Genomic DNA, 22,758 nt, shown 5'->3' with positions numbered 1-22,758 from the left:
ACTGTTTCCACAATCAGTTTTCATTAAGGCAATGTTTATACACCTTTAAGACCTGCCGGTTCAGAAAATCTACAGACCAAAGAGACTCACTCTCAAGAACCTCAACAGCTAAGGAAGTCTCAGCCAAAGACATTAAAATGGACAGCAAACTCAACAGGGAACCAGAGCTTCATTCTTCAACTCCACCATTGGAAGACAACAACAATATTGAAGAAAGAGACCAAAATAGTGAAGCTGCGTTCTCCTCTGCTCTCGAATCAGCTGGAGATGGAGATTCCTTACAATCAGCGACAATTGCCGCTAAGTTACTGAGAATGCTGGAGGCAGCAACCAGCTGGCGATCAAGGCTCACACAAATGCAGAACAGTGATGACGTTTTTGATGCAAATGATGGAGCTGTCAGGGAAGCGCCAAGAACAAAAAGACTAAGCGCCTCTGGGGCTGAACAGGTGAGTGCTTTTTACAATGAATCTTAAACATAGTGTTGTCTGGCAGTGTGTAAGAAAAGACCAAATGTACTAAAATGCCCTTTTTTGCCCTTGAACAAGGTACTCAACCACTGGTTGCACAAGGTGAACTGTCCCTTTAAAAATACAGCTGTTAAATAACTGTGCTGGGTTTAAACCCTGGAAAGGGTGACCCATCAACCAGGAAGTTGTTTAGTGTACCAACCTTTTGTCCTTGAACAAGACACTTATCCCCAGATTTTATTCAAGGGAACTGTCCTTTTAGGTTGCAAACCGTCAAATACCTGTTTCACATAAGGTGGTGTAGTGGCTAAATGTCTGGGCTCAAACCTTAGATAGGGTGACCCATGACTCTGGGAGTTGTTAAGATCCCTTAACAAGATGCCCTTGAACAAGGTTAACCCCAGGTTGCTTTAAGGGGACTGTCCCTTAGTAAGTCGTTTGGGATAAAACATGTCTGCTAAATGATGTGTAACTGAATAACCAGTTCTTTGCTATCATTAGCAACCCTGAACGGAAACATAGTCTGTACACAACACAGTGTGAGTACATTTACAGAAGCTCAATGGCACTGGGCCAGAATTAATAAATGACTCCCCTTTTGATAAATAACTCACTTTTGTGACCTCACAGACTTTAATCATTGTCAAGTCACCTGATCTGACAGAGTGTCCTGATTGTCCTAAACATATTGTAAAGGTTTTGGTCCCACAGTGTAGGATTTCATCTGACAGTGGATCCATGTTTCTCTTGCCTGGTCACTTCACATAATGGCACAACAATTATTGTTGTAGTTCAGCCCTTAAATGCTTGTGTGGGATTTATTCTACGGATTTCTCAAGTGGATCAGACACCATGAGGAAAGTCTATAGCCTGGTCAGTCTCACTAAAAACAGGGAACCAAAAGATGCTGTGCTATCTCTTAACATCAAGGTATTTTGAAACTTTTTAGACAGAAGTTGAAATTTAACTATAATAACCTTTGAAAAATTACATAATAAGATGAGGTAAATCTGAGGTATTGACATTTTCAAGTTAGTTTTTTTTTCTTTTTTGGATTTGTATAAGTTAGTAATTTTAGTAAGGGATTATGTATTGAGTGGTCACCCTGGAGCAGGTGTTCAAATAACCTCCACTGGTGTCTTGAATATAACATTACATTTGTATTTCTAATCCTATAGTACATGACGGAATGATTCTTATTACCTGCCCTCAAGTTTTTTCATTTTTATTCATTAACTTGCTGAAACAATTGAGCAGTGTCAGCATTTTTTGTCTATATATAGACAATGCCTTTTGTAGGAAGATACAGTGTGCTTCATCATAGTTTACAATTATGGGACTACTTGAATATTATCTCAAAAGAATAAATATGATGCTGTAATAAATAAAGTTTTTATTTATTATTTTGTTTAGTGTGTATGTGTATGTACAGTTGTGCTCAAAAGTTTGCATACCCTTGGAGAATTGGTAATATATGTACCATTTTTAAAGAAAACATGAGTGAGCAGGCAAAACACATTTCTTTTATTTCTTGTGGGATTCATATTCAACTGTAGGTTATAACAGAATGGCACAATCATAAAACAAAACATGGCAAAAAGAAAAAAATGAAATGACCCCTGTTCAAAAGTCTGCATACCCTTAGTTCTTAATACTGTGTATTGCCCCTTTAGCATCAATGACAGCGTGCAGTCTTTTGTAATAGTTGTCTATGAGGCCCCAAATTCTTGCAGGTGGTATAGCTGCCCATTCGTCTTGGCAAAATGCCTCCAGGTCATGCAAAGTCTTTGGTCGTCTTGCATGAACCGCATGTTTGAGATCTCCCCAGAGTGGCTCGACGATATTAAGGTCAGGAGACTGTGATGGCCACTCAAGAACCTTCACCTTTTTCTGCTGTAACCACTGGAGGGTCAACTTGGCCTTGTGCTTAGGGTCATTGTCGTGCTGGAATGTCCAAGAGCATCCCATGCGCAGCTTTCATGCAGAAGAATGCGAATTGTCTGCCAGTATTTTCTGATAACATGCTGCATTCATCTCGCCATCAATTTTCACAAGATTCCCCGTGCCTTTAGAGCTCACCCCCAAAATATCAGTGAGCCACCACCATGCTTCACAGTGGGGATGGTATTCTTTTGGCCTTGTTGACCCCTCTCCAAACACAGCGCTTATAGTTGTGACCATAAAGCTCTATTTTGGTCTCATCACCCCAAATTACAGTGTGCCAGAAGCTATGAGGCATGTCAAGGTGTTGTCGGGCATATTGTAACCGGGCTTTTTTGTGGCATTGGTGCAGTAAAGGCTTCTTTCTGGCAACTTGACCATGCAGCTCATTTTTGTTCAAGTATCATCGTATTGTGCTCCTTGAAACAACCACACCATCTTTTTCCAGAGCAGCCTGTATTTCTCCTGAGGTTACCTGTGGGTTTTTCTTTGTATCCCAAACAATTCTTCTGGCAGTTGTGGCTGAAATCTTTCTTGGTCTACCTGACCTTGGCTTGGTATCAAGAGATCCCTGAATTTTCCACTTCCTAATAAGTGATTGAACAATATTGACTGGCATTTTCAAGGCTTTGGATATCTTTTTATATCATTTTCCATCTTTATAAAGTTCCATTACCTTGTTACGCAGGTCTTTTGATAGTTCTTTTCTGCTCCCCATGGCTCAGTATCTAGCCTGCTCAGTGCATCCATGTGAGAGCTAACAAACTCATTGACTGTTTATACACAGACACTAATTGCAAATTAAAAAGCCACAGGTGTGGGAAATAACCTTTAATTGCCATTTAAACCTGTGTGTGTCACCTTGTGTGTCTGTAACAAGGCCAAACATTCAAGGGTATGTAAACTTTTGATCAGGGCCATTTGGGTGATTTCTGTTATCATTATGATTTAAAAAGGAGCCAAAAAACTATGTGATGATTAATGGCTTCATATGATCACTATCCTTAAATAAAAGACAGTTTTTTTGCATGATCAGTCATATTTTCTAAATCAATGCCAAAACTTCACAATTTCTGCCAGGGCATGCAAACTTTTGAGCACAACTGTAAGTATGAACTGTATGTGGATATATAAAAGTGTTAAGTCACTTTATATCTGGTCTCTAGGATCTCTTGCAGTACTTGAGAGATGAAAAATAGTGTAAAATTAAGCCATCAACGTGGCTTTTTTAATGCAAATTTTAATTTTAATATTTTTACTATTATATATGAGCCTTATTGAGTACAAAGCATTATAATGATTCTGTTATTTTGAAACACCCCTTAACATTTTGGTTCCCTGCATGTATTTGTCAAATTTACATTTGCAAACATCAGATTTCCTATCCTTACCTATTGTATATAAAACAATGTCAAACAATTTAATTGTGAATTCAGTTAACACATCAAAATGTTCAAGAAAATTTAATTAGTGGAAGTTTTGTGGAATACTGTTTTCTTAGCCAATCCAGTATCCTGATCAGGCGCGAGAATTCAACAGTCGATTAACCAAGACGGGTCGCCGCTCTCTATCCCACTCCATTTCTCATTCTTCTTCAGACAGCAACAGCTCAGGTAGATGATTTTTGAGTTTCTTAAATTGGAGAATTGAAAATGTTTTTTTGGTAGTTCTCTTTATCCTTGCAAACAATCTTCGATTCTAGTTTACTTCTCTCATTTTTTCTCAGAGGGCTCAGATGCAGAAAATGGAGATGATGAGGTCTGTCCTCGAGACAGGCAGCAGATTAACTCTAAAGGAAACAGAGATTTCTGCATCAAAAACATCAAGCTGGCTGATTTCGGTCGTCGAGAGATACAGCTTGCAGAGGAAGGTACTGTATGGTTTAAAACATGCAAGAAAATATGTGTTGTGCATGTCCAGCATATATATATATATATATTTGACTAGATACATAAAATGTAATGGATGTTTCTGTACCTTTATTTGTTGAAGAGATGACTGCACTGATGGCCTTAAGAAAAGCAGCCCATGGAGAGAAGCCACTGGCCGGGGCTAAAATAGTCGGCTGTACCCACGTCACTGCCCAGACAGCTGTAAGTGTCATCTATAATCCCTCCAGTCATTCTGACAGAGAAAACAAAGCATACTGAATACAGAAACTAAACCCGTTATATTCCCTTGTGCTTTTCAAAGACCTTCACACAACGTGGAAACATATGAAACAGCCTACTCCCTAACACTTTTTTCCTCAATAGGTGCTGTTCGAGACCCTGACAATGTTAGGGGCTCAGTGCAGGTGGGCAGCCTGCAATATTTACTCCACCCAGAATGAAGTGGCAGCTGCTTTGGCAGAGCAAGGTAAAAGAGAAGTCTCTTTTACAGTCTGAATACTCTTAATAAGACATCATTCTTTTTTTGTCCAATAAAACTTAAATGTGTACTTCTGAGTGTGGAGTGGCCCAATGGTTAAAGATCACTGCACATTTTATTGTAATTGGGTAATAACAACAAACTGATCAAATAGCCATGTGTCATATGTCGTTGGAAAGCTGAAATACAACCAGCCTATTTGTTTTACTCTCAGACAAAAATATAGCAAGTGATAGCTAAGTCTACATCTTTGACATATGTTACATGTAAACAGGTGCTGCTTATATGCCGAGTTTTTTTTTTTTTGTAACTTCACCAAAAATAAACAGAACATAAAATATCACATACTATTTCTTAGAGGAGGCAGTTATCTTTAAAATGAGCCCACACACAATGTAATCAGATTGTTTTATTTGTTTGGAGATGCTTTTGAACACTTGGAGATGTTTTTGGACACTAGAATCAATTATATTTGTAATGTTATAACTTTTGATTGCTTTGTCGTATCAACACAAAATTCTACTCAGATATAGTTGACATGATTAGGAACAAAACAAAAACCGTTTTTTTTTTAAGCTATCTTATTTACACCCTACAATGTCAAATCAGTAAAAAATTAAATAATATTTGACTCAAGGTTTTTTTTTTTTTTTTTGTGATTTCGTTGAGCATCAGTTTCGTTGGCTGGGAGTCTCAGAATTTATCACAATCTATATCATTAAAAATTTGAAAAGTTTTCTTTAAAATGATCCCAAACACTTGACCCTCCTTGTTTTTTTGTGAAGTTATAAGCCTTTAATTTTGGGTATGTCACTGAAATTTGATCAGTTTCACCAGGGATGAACTGCTGAATATTTGGTAGAGCATACCTGATAATTTCTTGCTGGTGTTTGATTATTCAGACGTTTTATTAGACATCTTAGTTGGAGGCGCAGTGGTGCTCTACAAGCGATCCAAAAGATGCACGCGAGGGAAGTGAGCCGGTGTGCTTGTGAAGCTTTGTCAATGTGGCATTAGAACTCAGCTGCTGAGTATTCATCTGACAAATGTCCACACCATCAGCAACAAAACAGACAAACTGCTTCTGCTCACTCAAAAAAATAAGGAATTTTCTAACTCCGCTGCTCTGTGTTTCATGGAAATCTGGCTGAATGAAGCCATACCGGACAGCGCGTTTCATCTGCTGGGCTTTCAGCTGCTCAGAGCAGATCGTGGAGTTATCGGGGGAAACGAGAGGCAGTGGAGCATGCTTTTACATCAACAAAAGTTGGTGTACACATGTAACAGCATTGAAGAAGATGTGATGTCCTAATTTAGAGGTGCTCTTTATCAACTGTAAGCCTTTCTACTCGCTGCGGGAGTTTTTCTCATTTATTCTGGTGAGTGTGTACATCCCGCCACAAGCATACGTGAATGCAGGGTTCACAGACATGGAGCAACAACACCCAGACTCACTTATTATTATTTTGGGAGATTTTAATAAAGCTAACCTCACCCAGGGGGCCTGGGTAACTCAGTGGTGAAAGACGCTGGCTACCACTCCTGGAGTTCGCTAGTTCGAATCCCAGGGCGTGATGAGTGACTCCAGCCAGGTCTCCTAAGCAACCAAATTGGCCCGGTTGCTAGGGAGGGTAGAGTCACATGGGGTAACCTCCTCGTGGTCGCTATAATGTGGTTCTTTCTCGGTGGGGCGCGTAGTGAGTTGAGCGCGGATGCCGTGGTGGGTGGCGTGAAGCCTCCACACGCGCTATGTCTCCGTGGCAAAGCGCTCAACAAGCCATGTGATAAGATGCGCGGGTTGATGGTCTCAGATGCGGAGGCAACTGGGATTCATCCTCTGCCACCCGGATTGAGGCGAATCACTACGTGACCACGAGGACTTAAAAGCGCACTGGGAATTGGGCATTCCAAATTGGGTAAAAAAAAATAAATAAAAAAAATAACCTCACCCGTGAACTGCCAAAATACAAACAACACATCACATGCCCCACCAGAGAAAGAAATATATTGGACCACTGCTACACCACTGTAAAGGATGCATATCGCTCTGTCCCACGTGCAGATTTAGGACTCTCTGATCACTGTCTGGTTCATCTTCTCCAGACCTACAAGCAGAAACTAAAATCAGCTAAGCCTGTAATAAGGACTATAAAGAGATGGACAAGTGAAGCACAGCTGGAACTACAAGCCTGCTTTGACTGCACTGATTGGTGAGTTTTTGTGGCTGCAGCCACAGACCTGGACGAGCTCACAGATACTGTGACATCATATATCAGTTTCTGTGAGGATATGTGCATTCCTACTAGGAAATTTTTATCATTCAATAATGATAAAACATGGTTTACAGGAAAACTCAGACAGCTTCGTCATGTCAAAGAGAATGCATACAAAGTGGGGATAAAATATTGTACAACCAGGCCAGGAACACATTGACTACGGAAATCAGAGTGGCTAAAAGAAGATACTCTGAAAAGCTGAAAAACAAGTTTCAGCCAACGATCCTGCATCTGTGTGGAAAGGCCTAAAAAGCATTACCAAGTATATGACACCTCCCCCTCGATCTGTAGAGAGTCAACTAATGGCTGATGAACTGAATGTGTTTTATTGCAGGTTTGAAAAGCCCAGTCTCACACCCCTCTCCCGCTCTGATCTTCACTTCACACACACACCCACACCTCTTGGAATCCCCCTCCTCCCTCCTCCTGCTACTCAACCTGCACTTATGAGCTGTGAGAAAGATGTGTGCCGGGTCTTTCGGAAACAAAAGACTAGGAAAGCTTCAGGCCCATATGGTGTTTCACCTGCCTGTCTGAAAGTCTGCTCTGACCAACTGGCCCCCATCTTCACACAGATCTTCAATAAATCACTGAAGCAGTGTGAAGTTCCCTGCTGCTTCAAACGCTCCACCATCATTCTGGTCCCAAAAAAAAAAACCAAAATCACAGGACTAAATGACTACAGACCTATCGCTCTCACATCTGTGTTCATGAAGTCGTTTGAGAGACTGGTTTTGGCCCACCTGAAGGACATCACTGGACCCCTGCTGGACCCCCTTCAGTTTGCTTACCGAGCAAACAGGTCTGTGGATAATGCTGTCAACATGGGACTGCATTATATGCTGCAACACCTCGGCAGACCTGGGACTTATGCAAGGATCCTATTTGTGGACTTCAGTTTAGCCTTCAATACCATCATGCCTGATCTTCTCTCAACCAAACTGACCCAGATCTCCATGCCCACCCCAATCTGTCGATGGATCACCAGCTTTCAGACAGATAAGCAGCAGCTAGTTAGACTGGGGACCCTCACTATTAGCACTGGTGCTCCTCAGGGATGCGTTCTCTCTCCACTGCTCTTCTCCCTGTGCACGAATGACTGCACTGCAAAAGACCCCACTGTCAAGCTCCTGAAGTTTGCAGAGGACACCACGGTCATCGGCCTCATCTGCGACAGTGACGAGTCTGTATACAGATGGGAGGTTGATCAGCTGGCTGTCTGGTGTGGTCACAAAAACCTTTAGCTGAACACGCTCAAAACAGTGGAGATGATAGTGGACTTCAGGAGAAATCATACCCCCCCCCCCAACCCCCCGATGAGTAGTAGTGGAGTCATTCAGGTTCCTGGGCTCTACCATCTCTCAGGACCTGAAGTGGGACACCCACATAGAGTCCATTGTGAAGAAGGCTCAGCAGAAGTTGTACTTTCTTCACCAGCTGAGGAAGTTCAACCTGCCACAGGAGCTGCTGACACAGTTCTACTCGGCCACCATTGAGTCTGTCCTGTGTACATCTATAACTGTCTGGTTTGGTTCAGCCACCAGATCAGACAGAATTAAACTAAAACGGACAGTCAGGACTGCTGAGAGGATTATTGGTGCCCTTCTGCCCACCCTCCAAGACCTGTATGTCTCCAGAGTGAGGAAACGTGCAGGTAGAATCACTCTGGACCCAACACACCCTGCCCACTCCCTCTTTGAAGTCTTGCCCTCTGGCTGGCGCTACAGAGCACTGAGCACCAGGACATCCAGGCACAAGAACAGTTTCTACCCTCAAGCCATTTTCCACATGAACAATTAAACTGCCTCAGAACCCTTATCTGACACACCCAGTTCAGGTCATGGAGCATATAACATGGGGTTTAATTCCCAGGGAATGGATGAAATATAAAATATATACCTTAATTGCATTGTAAGACACTTTGGATAATAGCGTATACTAAATGCAAAAAACAACTACTTGGTTATTTTGGTTTTACCTTCTTTGACAACAGTCTTCTTGTTTTCTGTTCTCCATGGGAGATTTCCCAGTGTTTGCATGGCAGGGGGAGACTGAAGATGAATTCTGGTGGTGTATTGATCGCTGTGTAAATCTGGAGAGCTGGGAGCCAAACATGGTATGAGTCCCTCCAGTGATATGGGACCACTTTTCCTTTTAAGGATCAATATAGTATCTTGTCGCATCTTATCTTGTCTGTTTTTACCTGTAAAAAAGTTTGGTTAATGGCCTTTCCATTTTAGATCCTTGATGATGGAGGAGATATGACACATTGGATATACAAGAAATACCCTCACCTCTTCAAAAAAGTCAAGGGTGTTGTTGAAGAGAGTATCACTGGCATTCACAGGTTTCATTTTATTATAATTTTTTTATTGATAAAAAAGAGAAGACCCTCTATTTGTACAATGTAATGGATGCTCCTATATCTTTATTTGTTAAAGAGGTGATTGCATTGATCTGACACAAGGGTGTTTGCATGATGAGTCTTGAAACAACTTTAATCTTGTGTTGCATCACATTTATCTCTGTTCAGGCTTCATCACCTGTCTAAAGCAGGAAAACTCTGTGTGCCAGCCATAAATGTCAATGACTCTGTCACAAAACAAAAGTTTGACAACCTTTACTGCTGCAGGGAGTCCATTCTGGATAGGTAATATGGATTGGACACATTATAACAGTATATTTAAGAATGTCCTAGTGTATTAGTTTAAAATGTTTATAAATGTATGATTAAGTACCATTTTAAATCACTTTCTATCTTACTCTTATTCTTTTAGTCTTAAAAAGACCACTGATGTTATGTTTGGGGGAAAACAGGTGGCTGTATGTGGATACGGAGAGGTGAGGTAACATGTAATATTACATTACCTGTTTCAAATAAATTAGGCTCTTTTTTTTGTCAATTTCAGAATACTCACTGTCACCCGTTTTAGCCTATTGGCCTTTGTGTGTTTGTGTGTGTATGTAAATATTGATGCCCACAGGTGGGAAAAGGTTGCTGTTCAGCTTTAAAAGCATTGGGTTCTGTTGTGTATGTAACAGAGATTGATCCTATCTGTGCTCTACAGGCATGGTAAGACATTGGTTATCTGAAAGAAACTTGAAATTTATAGCTTCAGAAAGTTAGAATGACATATCACCACATTTGCATGTTTGCCACATAATAGTATGTATCATCCTTTACACGGTCCAATCATACTTTACCTAGCATGGATGGCTTTCGATTGACCAGACTAGGTGATGTCATAAGACAAGTGGACATTGTTATCACCTGCACAGGCAAGTTCCACAATGCTTGACTATTAACTTACACTGTTATTTGCTATGACAACCCACCCTTTGTCTATACAGGTAACAAAAATGTTGTTGTGAGGGAACATATGGACCAAATGAAGAATGGGTGCATTGTCTGCAACATGGGGCGATCCAATACAGAAATCGATGTGGTAGGTGGTTGCAGGACTTGGTAAAACACATGATTTGGATAGGCAAATGGATGCTTTTAATTTAATTTCTTGCAACCCTTATAATTTGTGTTTGAATTTGAATTATTCAGGTTAGTCTGAGAACGCCAGAATTGACATGGCACCATTTGAGACAACAAGTGGATCACATTATATGGCCTGATGGCAAAAGAATTATGCTCATAGCAGAGGTGAGAGAAAAATACAAACCCTATAGTGCACATATAGCAAGTTTTTGGGACATGTTCCTGGGACAACATTTCTATCGACCAATCACATCATTTACCCTAACACCTCTGAAATCACAGGGCAATGATATGTCGATAAGATGTCAATCCAGGAAAATTTTCTTCTTCATGTCAATCATGTTAAGATATCATGTACATCTCTTTACAACCCACATGGCATATCTATAACTAATATTAATGACAGGTTACTGTTTTACCACATTTGGTTTCAGGGCCGTGTTCTTAATCTGAGCTGTTCCACTGTACCCATTTATGTGCTTTCCATCACAGCCACCACACAGGTATGGGAAAGGATAGTTAATACATGAATTGAAATGAGGTTGATAGTCTAAAGGCTTAAGTTTTTCTATTTTCAATTAGCCTAAACAACAAAGACTAGCTGGGCAGAACAATAAAACGTTTAAAGGAACATTTATTTTAGTACAACAGAATGTAATTAATATGGGGTGCATAATGGTTTTGTGCCATTTTTGGGTTTGAAATTATTTTGTGGATATTGAAATGGATATGTTCTCTGTGGATATTTGTTTAGCTTACTTAATTTTTTTATGTACTTTTTAGGCTTTGGCATTGATTGAGCTCTTTAATGCTCCAGAGGGCCGTTATAAACAAGATGTCTACCTTCTTCCCAAGAAACTAGGTAAGAATCACAATGGACATTAATGGTCTTGAAAGATTGCATTATAATAAATAGATTTTAATGAAGATTACAGTGCACATTGTTTTTTTAATGCATCAAAATATGATTCTATATTTTGTGTGCCAGATGAGTATGTTGCAGGCCTGCACCTTCAGACCTTTGATGCACAACTGACTGAGCTTACTGATGATCAAGCAAAATACCTGGGTTTGAGTAAATACGGCCCATTCAAGCCGAGTTACTACAGGTGACAAACGTAGTAACAAATTTAAAACATACTGCTCTCCAATTATTACATTTTTCAAGAAATTAGAAGTATTTAAAATCTGCTTTGTGTTTTCCTTTTTTAGGTATTAAAATAGGTAGAGATCTTCAACTCAACATCATATTTATCAAAAAGATGGATCTAAAGCTATGGGAACTTTATAGGCCTGGACTTGACTGGGCGAGGAATCCATTTACCTCGCTTTTCTACAGCATGTAATATTACAAGCTTGTCCATTAGGGGTCAGAGTGTACAAATAAAGTAAACTATACAATCAACTCTATTGCTATTTTTCTATTGCTGCTTGCTATTTTGACATTTCTAAGGTGTTTTCATTTCTTACGCACACAACATATATTTTTGCCTGTCCAGTCCAATGATAATTTAAAGATAAAGGTAGAAAATGCAACAAGTGAATAGATGATATATTGTACTGAATGTTATTCACATTTGTGCATGGTTCTATAATAAAAAAATACAAAGCATTCTGCCACTGTTTGTTTTTTAGAGTTCATTTTTTTTTTTAAAGGTTCTTCAAGGTAAAGTAAAAAACAAAAAAGAAAGTAGAATACATTGTGTTTTTAAGACATAAAAAGGTTTTATATATATTTTATATTTTACTCTTGAAGCTGGTGACACAAACTGTGTTCCTGGTTCCATCAAGCTAGATATTCCAGCTTCAGTACTCTGAATCTCCTGTAGTTGCCTGCTCCTATTAGTCCTCTGATGTTGCCTGAATTCCCTATTGAGGAAGTCATCTAAAGTCATCTCCTTTATTAACCATTTTGAGATATTTTCTTTGTGCGTTGTCATTATGTTATGTATTTGAAGTGTGCTTCTAACATATTTTTATATATCTCCCATGAGCTCTGACTGCATAGCTCAAGTTGTTTCTGCCCTAAAAATAGAGCTGTCTTTTTCCTACAATGTCAAATGTAACTTGATTCCATACAGTGTGTTAAGTCACAGCACGTCAGTTGCTGGCTGACCAGCTGAGTTCCTCTCACTCTGTCCTACATTGCCTGATGGAGTCTGTGGGAGCGCTGGGCAGCTCCACTGGGGCCAGCTCCAACCTTCTGAGCTTGCCGGCACCCTTCCCTTGGGATGAGGACGAGGAGTTGCTTGGTCTGGGAGGCATCAAGCCCAGCTCGTCACCCATACCGAGGCGGCGAAGTTCAGTGTCCTCTGATGACTCCCAACCACCCCCTTCCAGTAGCCGAAAAGTGTCCTTTGCTGACGCCTTTGGTTTAAGTCTTGTCTCAGTGAAACAGTTTGACGCCTGGGCAGCGAATGCACCATCAGGCCCTCTGGAGAGAGACTTGAGTGAAGTTAAGGAGTATTACATGTTTCTTCTCTGTACTCTTCCACAGACTGTGGAAGAGCTGGTCTTGCGGACTCATGAACAGAAGCTAGAACTAGAGAGTCTGGAGTTGCTTCCTGGGACCACAACCCTTAGAGGAATAATTCGGGTGCTAAACCTGTGTTTTGATAAGATGGTCTATGTACGTACCTCCTTAGATTCATGGAGGAGTCATTTTGATCTGTTGGCTGAGTACGTTCCTGGTTCAAGTAATGGGGAGACTGATTGTTTCTCCTTCAAGCTTACACTGGTTCCTCCATTTGGAGAAGATGGCTCGAGGGTTGACTTCTGTTTGCGATATGAAACATCTTTGGGAACGTTTTGGGCAAACAATAATGAAAAGAACTATGCTTTTTTTTTTTATGAAAAAGCAAAGGAGAAACCCTGTGAACCCTGTAACAGTGAAAACAAAAGAAAAGGCTGTCTGAAAACAACCAGGTGAGAGGTTGCAGAGAGTCAACAAATATAAAATAAAAATGTCACAGATAATAAAGAATGTTTTATTATATTTTTACAGCACTCATGCAGTATGCATACAGTATATTTCTGAAATATTCCTATATTTTTACTTTAATCCATCATTATACATACAAAAACATACATAATGAATAACAATACTTTCTTAGATTAGAAATGAAGATGTTGAAGTTAAAATAGGTGACATGCCAGAGTTAATTCATGCATAAAACTACAATACTACAAGGCCATCAATGAAATAAAGGAACAATTAGCATTTTTTTCAAATTCTGTTTAAGAACAAACAACTTTTGTCATTTTTCAGCTCAAATGTCACTGCTTTGGCTGACGCTACAACGAATAACGAGGAATTTCCCGGTAACTTGCATCCTGAAAATTACTTCCTACTTACAACTAGATTTAATAATAGCATAAAATGTTGATGTATATATATTTTGTTTTCTCAGATATAAATACAAATTCTGGAAAGCCCACTAACACTCCATCTCAGAATGCAAATTCTGAGAAAATCCAAAAGGATAGCAAAGAATTAGAGGTGAGTTGTTGATCCAGTGTAACTTAAATGTGTATTTTAATGAAAGACTGATTTATATACTTACGGTATACAGTTACATAGTGAGAATGAAGATGAACAGATACTGCTACAGCATGCTGTGACACTGGTTGCTCTTTCTAAATGTCAAGTGATCACTGAGGAAGGCTTTATCAAGTATCAGCATAACATTATGTACTGTACTTACCAAAGCAAGACACATAGGTCATGCTGCTTAGTGTGGCTCTGAGGTCAAGTTATGTTTTTAAACAGTTAAAGTACATTTCTTAAGTAATTTGATTATAAAGTGTAATAGATTATTTTATTTAAGATAATTTTATTCCATAGATTTTACTGAAGATGGTATACATCATAATATTTTTTCACATATGTTTAACTTTTTGTAAACAGGAAGACATGAGCAGAATCCGTGACAGAAGGAACAGAAGAAAGGCTGCGCGGTTAGCAAAAGTCAAGGAGCAATTTGCAAAGAGAGAAGAAGAGAAGAAACAAGGGACCAAGGCAAAAGAGAGTGAACTGAAAGAAGAGACCAACGTGCAGGAACATGCATCAATGCTGGTGAAGACACCATGGAGCCCTCTATCACAACAAACAACTGGAGGACCACTGACATGCAACCAAACATCACTTTCACCAGCTGAGTGCCTCAAATTTGCTGAGCATAGTGGAGATTCCATTGATGCTTTCAGCCGACAAGTTCAAGCACAACCTGAGAAAGACACCATAATCCACTTTGAGACAAATCTGTCCAGAGCACATGCAAATTCAACCCTGGAAGGCACATGTTGTGATAAATTCATTGCATGCTCTGCTTCGGAAGTACTGGACGATATCCAAAATATTGAAAACCTCTGTGACCAAACAGTTTCAATCAATCAGCATGTTCCTGGATGCCAAAATTCTGACTTGGCAATCAGCAAGAATTTTAAAAGAGCATGGGAGAACTTTGAACAGGATTTCAGAAGTTTGGCACAAAGCTCTAAGATAGATGAGGATTCAAATATCAGTGATGGGAAAGCAGAACAGAGAGAAAATTTGACTTTGAAAACTAGCAACTCAGAGAATCAGCTGTTTTCCCATGGCTTAACATTTGGTACTATTGTAGCCCCACTTTATCATCAGGTTTTCAAAAAAATGGAATCTGAGAGGAAAGATTTCATACACAGGGCATTTCAAGTCAACCCTTCATTTAGGGAACTGGAGGATGAGAGTCAAAGAGCAGTTATGCCCCCTGAGAGCTATTATGCTCCCATGAGACACACTGCAGAAATTTGTCCAGAGCCAGTACATAATGTTACAGTTGACGTCTGCAATGAATCAACAGCACAAAACTTAATAAACAAAGTGAAGCCAATTAAAAATCCTCTTTTTGAGTCAAATGAAGGAAAACTTGAGAAAACAGATGATTCTACCAGTGGTATAAGAGAGTGCCCAATAGAAATTACAATCACTGAAACAAACCTTCATCCAAAAGCAACATCCAAACAACCAGACTTTTCTTTAGACACGCTTGCTCTGACAGAATTATCCCTCCAGGTTGATTCTCACCACAGTCCGTGTTTAATACCCCTAATAGAAACAGATCCTTATGACGCAATACATAAAACAATGGATTCCGGTATTCACAGCCTATCTGAACAAGCCCCTCCTTCACCACCTACAATGATTCTGAAACCTTTATTATCCCTGGAAAACCAGAGCTTTGCCACCAAAATTGAAGTGCTACAAAATCAGGAGAACTCTACAAATACTCAAACCCACACCAAATGGGAGGATATAACTTTACAAACCCAAATGCCCAATGCCATTAACAACAACCTGCCTCTGAACAAAAGCAACCAGATTCTTGAGGAAAGCCACAACCCTATATCTGAAAATATTACCTTTGTTGTGCCACAAAATCAGACTGATTTGAACCCTTCCCTAACTAAAACTCAACCACACATTACATCCACTCCGAACCAAAGTCCAGAAGTAACACCTAGCCTGAATCCCATTTCAGGGAAGTCTGTTGAGACCCCTAATTTCTCCGCCACTTCTACAGTGCATACTAAGCATTCAAACAGTACTTCTTTTAGTCTGCCCCAATCTCCTGAAGATCCCCAAATGCGCCAGACTTCAGCCATCATCTTAGATTCCTCTGATGAAAAATTAGAGCCTGTATGCTGTGAGATGAAAATGAACAATGAAAAACTTGAAAAATGTTCTCACCTTGGATTCGAAACAGAACCATATACAGAATCAGAAAACTCACAGAAAATTATGAGCAATGCTTTGGAGAGCTGCCAAATGAATGAAAAGAAACAAATGCTCATGGATTTTTCTACACTGACCCCAGAGACTGATAGATCAAGTATAACTGATGACACAAATGACTTTGATGGAAAACATGATGACACATCTGTAATCAAAGTGATGGATGAAATTGACAACATACGGAAAGGGGAATTATGCCAGGTTTCAGAAGGACTTGAAGTGCAAAAGGAACATAAAATAATGCAGACAGAGAAGCAGGGACAAGAAGAAGAAAATTATGAGGATGAAGAAGAGGAACAAGAAGAAGATACAGAAGCAGAAGTAAAGGAGGAAATAAATAACACTGAAGATGAGATAAAATATATAGATGATGAAGAGGACATGGATATGGACAAAATGGGAGCTGAGAGAGAACAAAATCATCAGATCAATGCTGTTGATCAACAATCACTTGAAACAGAGTTTGAGGAGCAGAAGCTGGTCATTAAAACCAGTAATTTTGAATTATTACCACCAATTTGTATTGACTTAGATGAGAACGAAGGGCAGCAATGCACAGGTGAAAGTCAAGGTGATGGTGAGTTCTCCGAAAGAGAGGACAGCCACCACAAAAGTGGAGTAGAGACCTACGAGGATATGGGTGCAGCCTGGCAAGCATCAACACAAAATAGTGTAACTGCACTCAGTAGAGGTATACAAGCTAAGAAGAATGATTGGGACCTCTTAGAATTTATTGATAAAGAAGATGACTTGTGCTGTGAAAGTAAGAAACTTCAGCATGAGCAGGAATCTACAGATGATGTGAACAATATGTTGGTAGACATGGAATGTGAGCCAAAAGATTCCATGAACAGAGATATTGAGGCAGATGTTGAGGACAATGCCTCCACAGAATCTCTAATCGATGATGAGATGGAGCTGTACCTTCATAGTCTGAGGAATTCACAACAGTCAGTTTTCAGAGAGGGCATGATGAATGGAAGCTACTGTAAAAGACCCTCTGTAAGCAGAGGAAGGTCAATGTCATTAGCTATGCCTGCAATTTCAGAGTCTGTGGATGAAGACCAGCTAAATAGTTCCCTTGAGGATGTAACAAATATTGAGGACATAATGGAGCTGGAGAGAGCTACACTGCCCCTTGTGGATGGGAATGAACATGTTATTGGGCGTAATGTCCTGTGGTGGAAAGAGTTCCTCTCCTATGATAACATGTCAAGGGTTATTGGGTACACTTTTTTGTTGATAGTGTTTTTGGTCACAGCATTTTATTATGACTTCATAGCATGCTTTGCCCTATATCTGCTTACAGTGTATTGGCTATTTTGTCAAGGGGAGGGGGAACCTTTGAAAAGCTCTCGGAGAGCTGAGAAAGGACCGCAGTAGATATTTTCAAAAGTAGATCTGTGGACATGGATCTAAATACATTTTTGTGTGACAAAGTTGGATTACTTGGGGGTCTTTATATAATTTTTCGTAATGCCAAAGTAATTATTATATTTCATGGCAACTATTAGCAGACTATTAGCCATTTGACTGCTAGTTCATATTTGATGTAGCACAACATTAGATGAACTCAAAGGCGCTTTTACACTATTGAGCCAGTGCGAGCCGTGGCCAACAGCCTCGGACCTCGAGACCAAAATCGATCTGCATTCCCACTATCGGCCCAATAACCCCACAGTTTTATCCTAAAACTCACCCTTAATACGGCGCCCTGGTGCCAACGTCACACACCCCGCCCATTTCACAAGCAAGAGGGAAACTCAAGCTGAGGTGTCAGACTCTGGAGACTAGCTAGCCCTCGAAATTAACAAGGAATTGTACTGTGCCCATAACTTCTTTTTAATTTTTCCCAAACCCCTACCATTATGCGCTGGATACACAACTTGGCAAGTTCAGCGACAATATACTAAATCACATACTAGTTTCGACAGACGTCATTGATCGGATGTTGCGCATTTTCATCAGCCCAAATATTCAGAAGAGCCCTGATTTCATCTACTTACCAATACTGACAATACTCCATTTTCCGTTGATTTGTTGAGTGTGGAAAGGAGGAGGCAAGAACTGGCTTAACAATATAAATAATATTTTAATAATAAACTTCAGCAAAAAGACAAACACACACACACACACACACACACACACACACACACACACAGGTGTCGGGCAGATGCCCATAACTCTCTCTCTGTCGCACTGCCGTTTCCGGTCGCCTTTATCCCTATTTATTAGCCTGATTAGGGGCCGGGTGTGCAGCATCACGACCCCCCCCCCCCCATCCTTCCTGACACATTGAGGTAAGCTGTTAGCTAGATGAAAAATTGGGAAATGAGTATCTTGGTGCTAAAACCTCTGACCTGACTCAGCGAAACTCCAACTTTGACACTGACCCCACCTCAATCCACAGTTAGCCTTTCCTTGGCCCAAGGGTTATCGGTGGGCCAGGGTGCTTGGCCGTTTGTCCCCAAGGAAGCCCTGAGGACCCACGATGAAGCCCCGGAAGTGACAGTGGGAATGCAGCTGACCTGGCATGCATTAGCATGCCCTCCTTTGGCCTGATAGTGGAAATGCAGCTAAAGTAGGATTGTGAGAATTTTTAACATAACACAATTTTTGCCATTATAAATTAATTGCGTGTGACATTAGGTATATTTTTTTCAAAGTTTGCATACAATAACATAAAAATCTCTTTACACAGAGTTGAGCATATTGCAAGGGACAGGGTTGGCAAGGTCACTTTTGAAATGTATTCCACTACAGATTACAGAATACATGCTGTAAAATGTCATTTGTAACGTATTCCATTAGATTTCTCAAGGTCAGTAACGTAATCTAAATACTTTGGATTACTTCTTCAGCATTGGTAGATATTTTCACTTGTTTTGACAATAAAAAAATCTGCCAGTACAATTAGAAAAAATACACGTTAAAAATACATTCACTGAAAAACCTAAATATCTTATGCAGTGTTGCTTCTAAAACAAGATAAAGCAAACTGATCACTGAACTGTTTTAAGGATTCTCATCAAGAATAACATTTTTGTCCAAATGTGAAAGGTCTCACTAGAGAGAAAAAAATCTAATCTAATCTAAAAATAAAATATGACTGTACTTGGTAACAATTGCATGTAAAATGGCTGGAAAAGCATTTTAGCTTAGCATAAAGATACTTGTTCACATGACAATTTACACAAGGTTTATTTCTATTTCTACTGCTCCACACTTTCTTCAAACTTCTCTGTCTGCTCGTATGAATGTCACACATCATAAGAAAGTGTTCCACCACTGTTCAAACGCTCTTTGTATCGCATCATTTATATGGATAAATGTTTTCCAACTGAATAGACTAAATATTCAATTAAACAAATGACAATAAAATGCAAAGTAATCTCTTCAGTAATTAAAATACTTTTTGAATGTAACTGTATTCTGATTACCCACAATTTGAATTGTAACTGTAGTGGAATACAGTTACTTATATTTTGTATTTTAAATACGTATTCCCGTTACATGTATTCCGTTACTCCCCAACCCTGGCAACCCTGGCGAAGTCATTATGTGCTAATGGTGCCTGGTACAACGATGTTTAAAGGACCTTTGGGTGAGTTGAATAGTTGAAGTTTAATAGATTACAGAGGATTAGTCTTGGAAAAGGATTATATGACTATAACACTGACATACTTTTATGTTTTGCTTTAAGTATCTGACAAGTGGATTACTGATTGTATTTTAATTTATACATATAAAACATAAAAAATGTATTTGTTTCTACAGGTAAAAGATTAACATTAAAATTAGATAAAAGTAATTACATTTAGGCAAAAGGACATTATGATAAATGTCCCAGTAATATCTGTGATTATAATTATTAGCCATATATTATGCTATTTTTGTTGCGATTAAAAAAAAAAAAAAATTTAAAAAAAAATCATACATGGCCTTCCAAGTTTATCAGTTATAAATGATTCAAAAATGATTATTGGTTTCTTGCCATGTTATCTTGTTTGTTTAATGGCACAGACTATTGTATAATTTTTAGTTATAATGTTTGGCACTGCCTATTCCTAACAAGACATCAAGGGTCACTATCCACCTTTGTGTTTCAAAATACCAAAAATTATCATCTATTCATCTCCAAACTGAACAGATTTTCTTCCATAAAGACAGGTAGGCAAAAGAGTCTACTCATAAATTAATAAACTATGTAATTTTCAGTATTTTAACAAAACATTAGATGTATGTGTATTAGTATTAGTAAAACAGTTAGATACTCCATAGTCTAATTTTAAGTTGTCTGTATAGGTTTGTTCTATCAAATGAACAAAATATTTTCTTATTGTAATTCAATACTGCGCACCTGTTATTATTTCAAGCTATCTTGATCTCATCCATTTATTGTTGGACATCATTCATGGAACTGGCTTTCAGTGTAACAAAGAGATGATCTCCTATCCAGGTTGCAGTTCACAGAAATAAACCTAACCACAGATCTACCCATATAGACTAATTTTTTTTTTTTTTTTTTTAGCTGAACCATGCATCATCTTATTGTTGAAGTTCAGTGTTTCTTTTAAATACTGTATAAATCAAAGCATTTCTAGATAAGTGACTGAATTATTTTCATGAGCCCATGGCATAAGAAACATTTTTATGCTTTAGTATGAAGTTCAGTGGGGAGGAGTCTGCACAGCTGAACATTAAGGAGACCTATTACAAGATTATCACTCCCACTAAATGGAATGGAACTACATGTCGACATTTTCAACATTAAGAGGAAACAAAACAGCAGTTGCAGTGTCATGGTTGCTGTGCTGTTGTCTCAGAATGGTTTGTTTGCATATGATTGTTGACTGTTGCAGTTCGGAGCAACAGAAAAGATCTATTCATTAATTTAGTCAAGAAATTTGAAAAGTCAAAAGTTTAAATCATTGCATCTATAATAAACTTCACTGTTATTGTTCAGTAAAATTTGTAGTATCAGTTTGATTTACTCTCTCTGTAATGGACCAATTTGGAAAGCACTTTTTAGATTATATATTTTTTTTTTTAAATGTCTTGAGTTACCTGTATTTTTTTTTTCACCCCAGTGTTTTCTGCTAGGTAGAAATATTTTTCATGATAAAAAAAAACATTAAAGCTATATGTAAAGCAGTTATTGGAAAAGGAGGAAGCTGGGGCCGGCTTGACACACACATAGACATTTATTGTTACACTTTTCAGTCGCATACATTAAGGCCGCTTTTCAGCAGTACACAAAAGGTTTGCTTTTCAGCTTTACTACACAAACTTTGTTGGCTTTTCAGCTCAACACTACACATAAACAGCTTCATTGAGTGTCTGTCGTCTCTCTCTCTCTCTCTCTCTCTCTCTCTCTCTCTCTCTCTCTCTCTCCCCGTGTCTCTCCCCGAATGCAGCTCTCACCACGGCTTTATCTCTCACCCGTTAACGCTGTAATCAGCCACAGCTGGGCAAGATAATCCGCTGCAGGTGTCCAACCCGGCCTCGCTCCGCACAGTCACAGCTTGGCCCGCCCCACTCTCCACACTAAAAAACACAGATGTTTTATATATAGTGAACAAATATTATAGGCCTACTATAACACAATATCTGTAGATAGAAGCTTTTCAATAACAAAATATCCTGGCTTGGCCCGCGTGCCCCGAAGATTTTTTCCATCTGGCCCACTTATCGATGAAGTTGAATAGCCCTGCCGTAAACATTAAAATACTTTCAATTTCAGAAGTATAGCCACAAGACATAATCAATCTGCATGTTAACATGATATTAGTGTGGTAAAATCACTAAGATTTTCTGTGTAAAGTCAGATCACTGTTGGCTATCTTTGGAACACTCCTGGAAGACAATTTCCAGTCATGCCAGTGCAGCTCCAACCTACTTGAATGAGGGAACACCGAAATCTCAAAAACGGTTGGTCAAGATAACAATCAAAGAACATATTTCAAATCAACAATAACATTTTATAATATTGGAATCATAAATTGTGCTTCTTTACCTAATATTCTGTTAAAACATGCAATACTCCCAGCTTGTATAGCTAATGCACATGCGTGTTCTCGAGTTGATTGACAGACGATGTCTGTATCTAAAAGGTGATTGGCTCTTTTACCTGTAAGGCAGGACTTCCTTTCTACATCCGTTGACCATCTTGTTTGAGCATTCCGATTTCTACCATTCATTTAAATAGAAGTGGCTGGGGGGAGTCACATGACGCCATGCAAGGTTCGGACGTGTGAACGGCGAGCTCTGCGCACTTTGCTAGTTTTAACACTATTAATGACAAACCGGTGAAATTTAATATATTGTTCCATAACCATTCTAGGAGGACGATATTCAAAGAATTAAAAATCCTCAGGTTCTGGAGACATTAAAAGACACTTACGTGCTCAAGCTGATACCCCCGAGAAGGCCCTGAGC

General features: G+C 39.2%; 2 protein-coding genes across 7 annotated transcripts; both read left to right on the top strand.

Annotated features, from left to right (window-relative positions):
* The first annotated feature begins 69 nt into the window (after positions 1 to 69).
* On the top strand, positions 70 to 12,159 carry ahcyl2a (adenosylhomocysteinase like 2a). Of its 6 annotated transcripts, none has more exons than XM_051690168.1 (17): positions 71 to 449; positions 3,913 to 4,024; positions 4,138 to 4,281; positions 4,404 to 4,504; positions 4,667 to 4,769; positions 9,079 to 9,173; positions 9,298 to 9,404; positions 9,591 to 9,707; positions 9,835 to 9,898; positions 10,042 to 10,130; positions 10,266 to 10,336; positions 10,409 to 10,503; positions 10,614 to 10,712; positions 10,982 to 11,050; positions 11,331 to 11,409; positions 11,536 to 11,656; positions 11,760 to 12,159. In XM_051690168.1, exons 1-17 carry the CDS (start codon positions 138 to 140, stop codon positions 11,764 to 11,766), a joined length of 1,785 nt encoding a protein of 594 aa, XP_051546128.1. In that variant the 5' UTR covers positions 71 to 137; the 3' UTR covers positions 11,767 to 12,159. The 6 variants fall into 6 exon arrangements, with proteins under 6 accessions (XP_051546129.1, XP_051546128.1, XP_051546131.1 ...); XM_051690172.1 differs by lacking the exon at positions 71 to 449 and adding an exon at positions 1,150 to 1,343; XM_051690170.1 differs by lacking the exon at positions 71 to 449 and adding an exon at positions 1,150 to 1,400.
* A 242-nt stretch (positions 12,160 to 12,401) lies between these two features.
* On the top strand, positions 12,402 to 20,093 carry ppp1r3ab (protein phosphatase 1, regulatory subunit 3Ab). Its single transcript, XM_051689762.1, has 4 exons — positions 12,402 to 13,472; positions 13,816 to 13,868; positions 13,958 to 14,046; positions 14,455 to 20,093. The coding sequence occupies exons 1-4, from the start codon at positions 12,700 to 12,702 to the stop codon at positions 17,701 to 17,703; spliced, it is 4,164 nt and encodes a 1,387-aa protein (XP_051545722.1). The 5' UTR covers positions 12,402 to 12,699; the 3' UTR covers positions 17,704 to 20,093.
* Positions 20,094 to 22,758: the final 2,665 nt, after the last annotated feature.

This window comes from Myxocyprinus asiaticus, chromosome 46 (genome assembly GCF_019703515.2).
Source record: "Myxocyprinus asiaticus isolate MX2 ecotype Aquarium Trade chromosome 46, UBuf_Myxa_2, whole genome shotgun sequence".
In the NCBI taxonomy this organism is placed as follows: domain Eukaryota; kingdom Metazoa; phylum Chordata; class Actinopteri; order Cypriniformes; family Catostomidae; genus Myxocyprinus; species Myxocyprinus asiaticus.
The sequence above is the reverse complement of the archived record's forward strand: the minus strand, read 5'-3'. Positions and strand labels throughout refer to the sequence as shown.

Excerpts from the sequence above, each read along its gene's own strand:
- ppp1r3ab (XM_051689762.1), top strand. The coding sequence starts at position 12,700 with ATGGAGTCTGTGGGAGCGCTGGGCAGCTCCACTGGGGCCAGCTCCAAC. Across the intron at positions 13,869-13,957 it reads GAATAACGAGGAATTTCCCG|ATATAAATACAAATTCTGGA; the intron begins GTAACTTGCATC and ends TTGTTTTCTCAG. Across the intron at positions 14,047-14,454 it reads AGGATAGCAAAGAATTAGAG|GAAGACATGAGCAGAATCCG; the intron begins GTGAGTTGTTGA and ends TTTTGTAAACAG.
- ahcyl2a (XM_051690168.1), top strand. The coding sequence starts at position 138 with ATGGACAGCAAACTCAACAGGGAACCAGAGCTTCATTCTTCAACTCCA. Across the intron at positions 9,708-9,834 it reads AGGGAGTCCATTCTGGATAG|TCTTAAAAAGACCACTGATG; the intron begins GTAATATGGATT and ends TTATTCTTTTAG. Across the intron at positions 10,337-10,408 it reads CATTGTTATCACCTGCACAG|GTAACAAAAATGTTGTTGTG; the intron begins GCAAGTTCCACA and ends TTGTCTATACAG.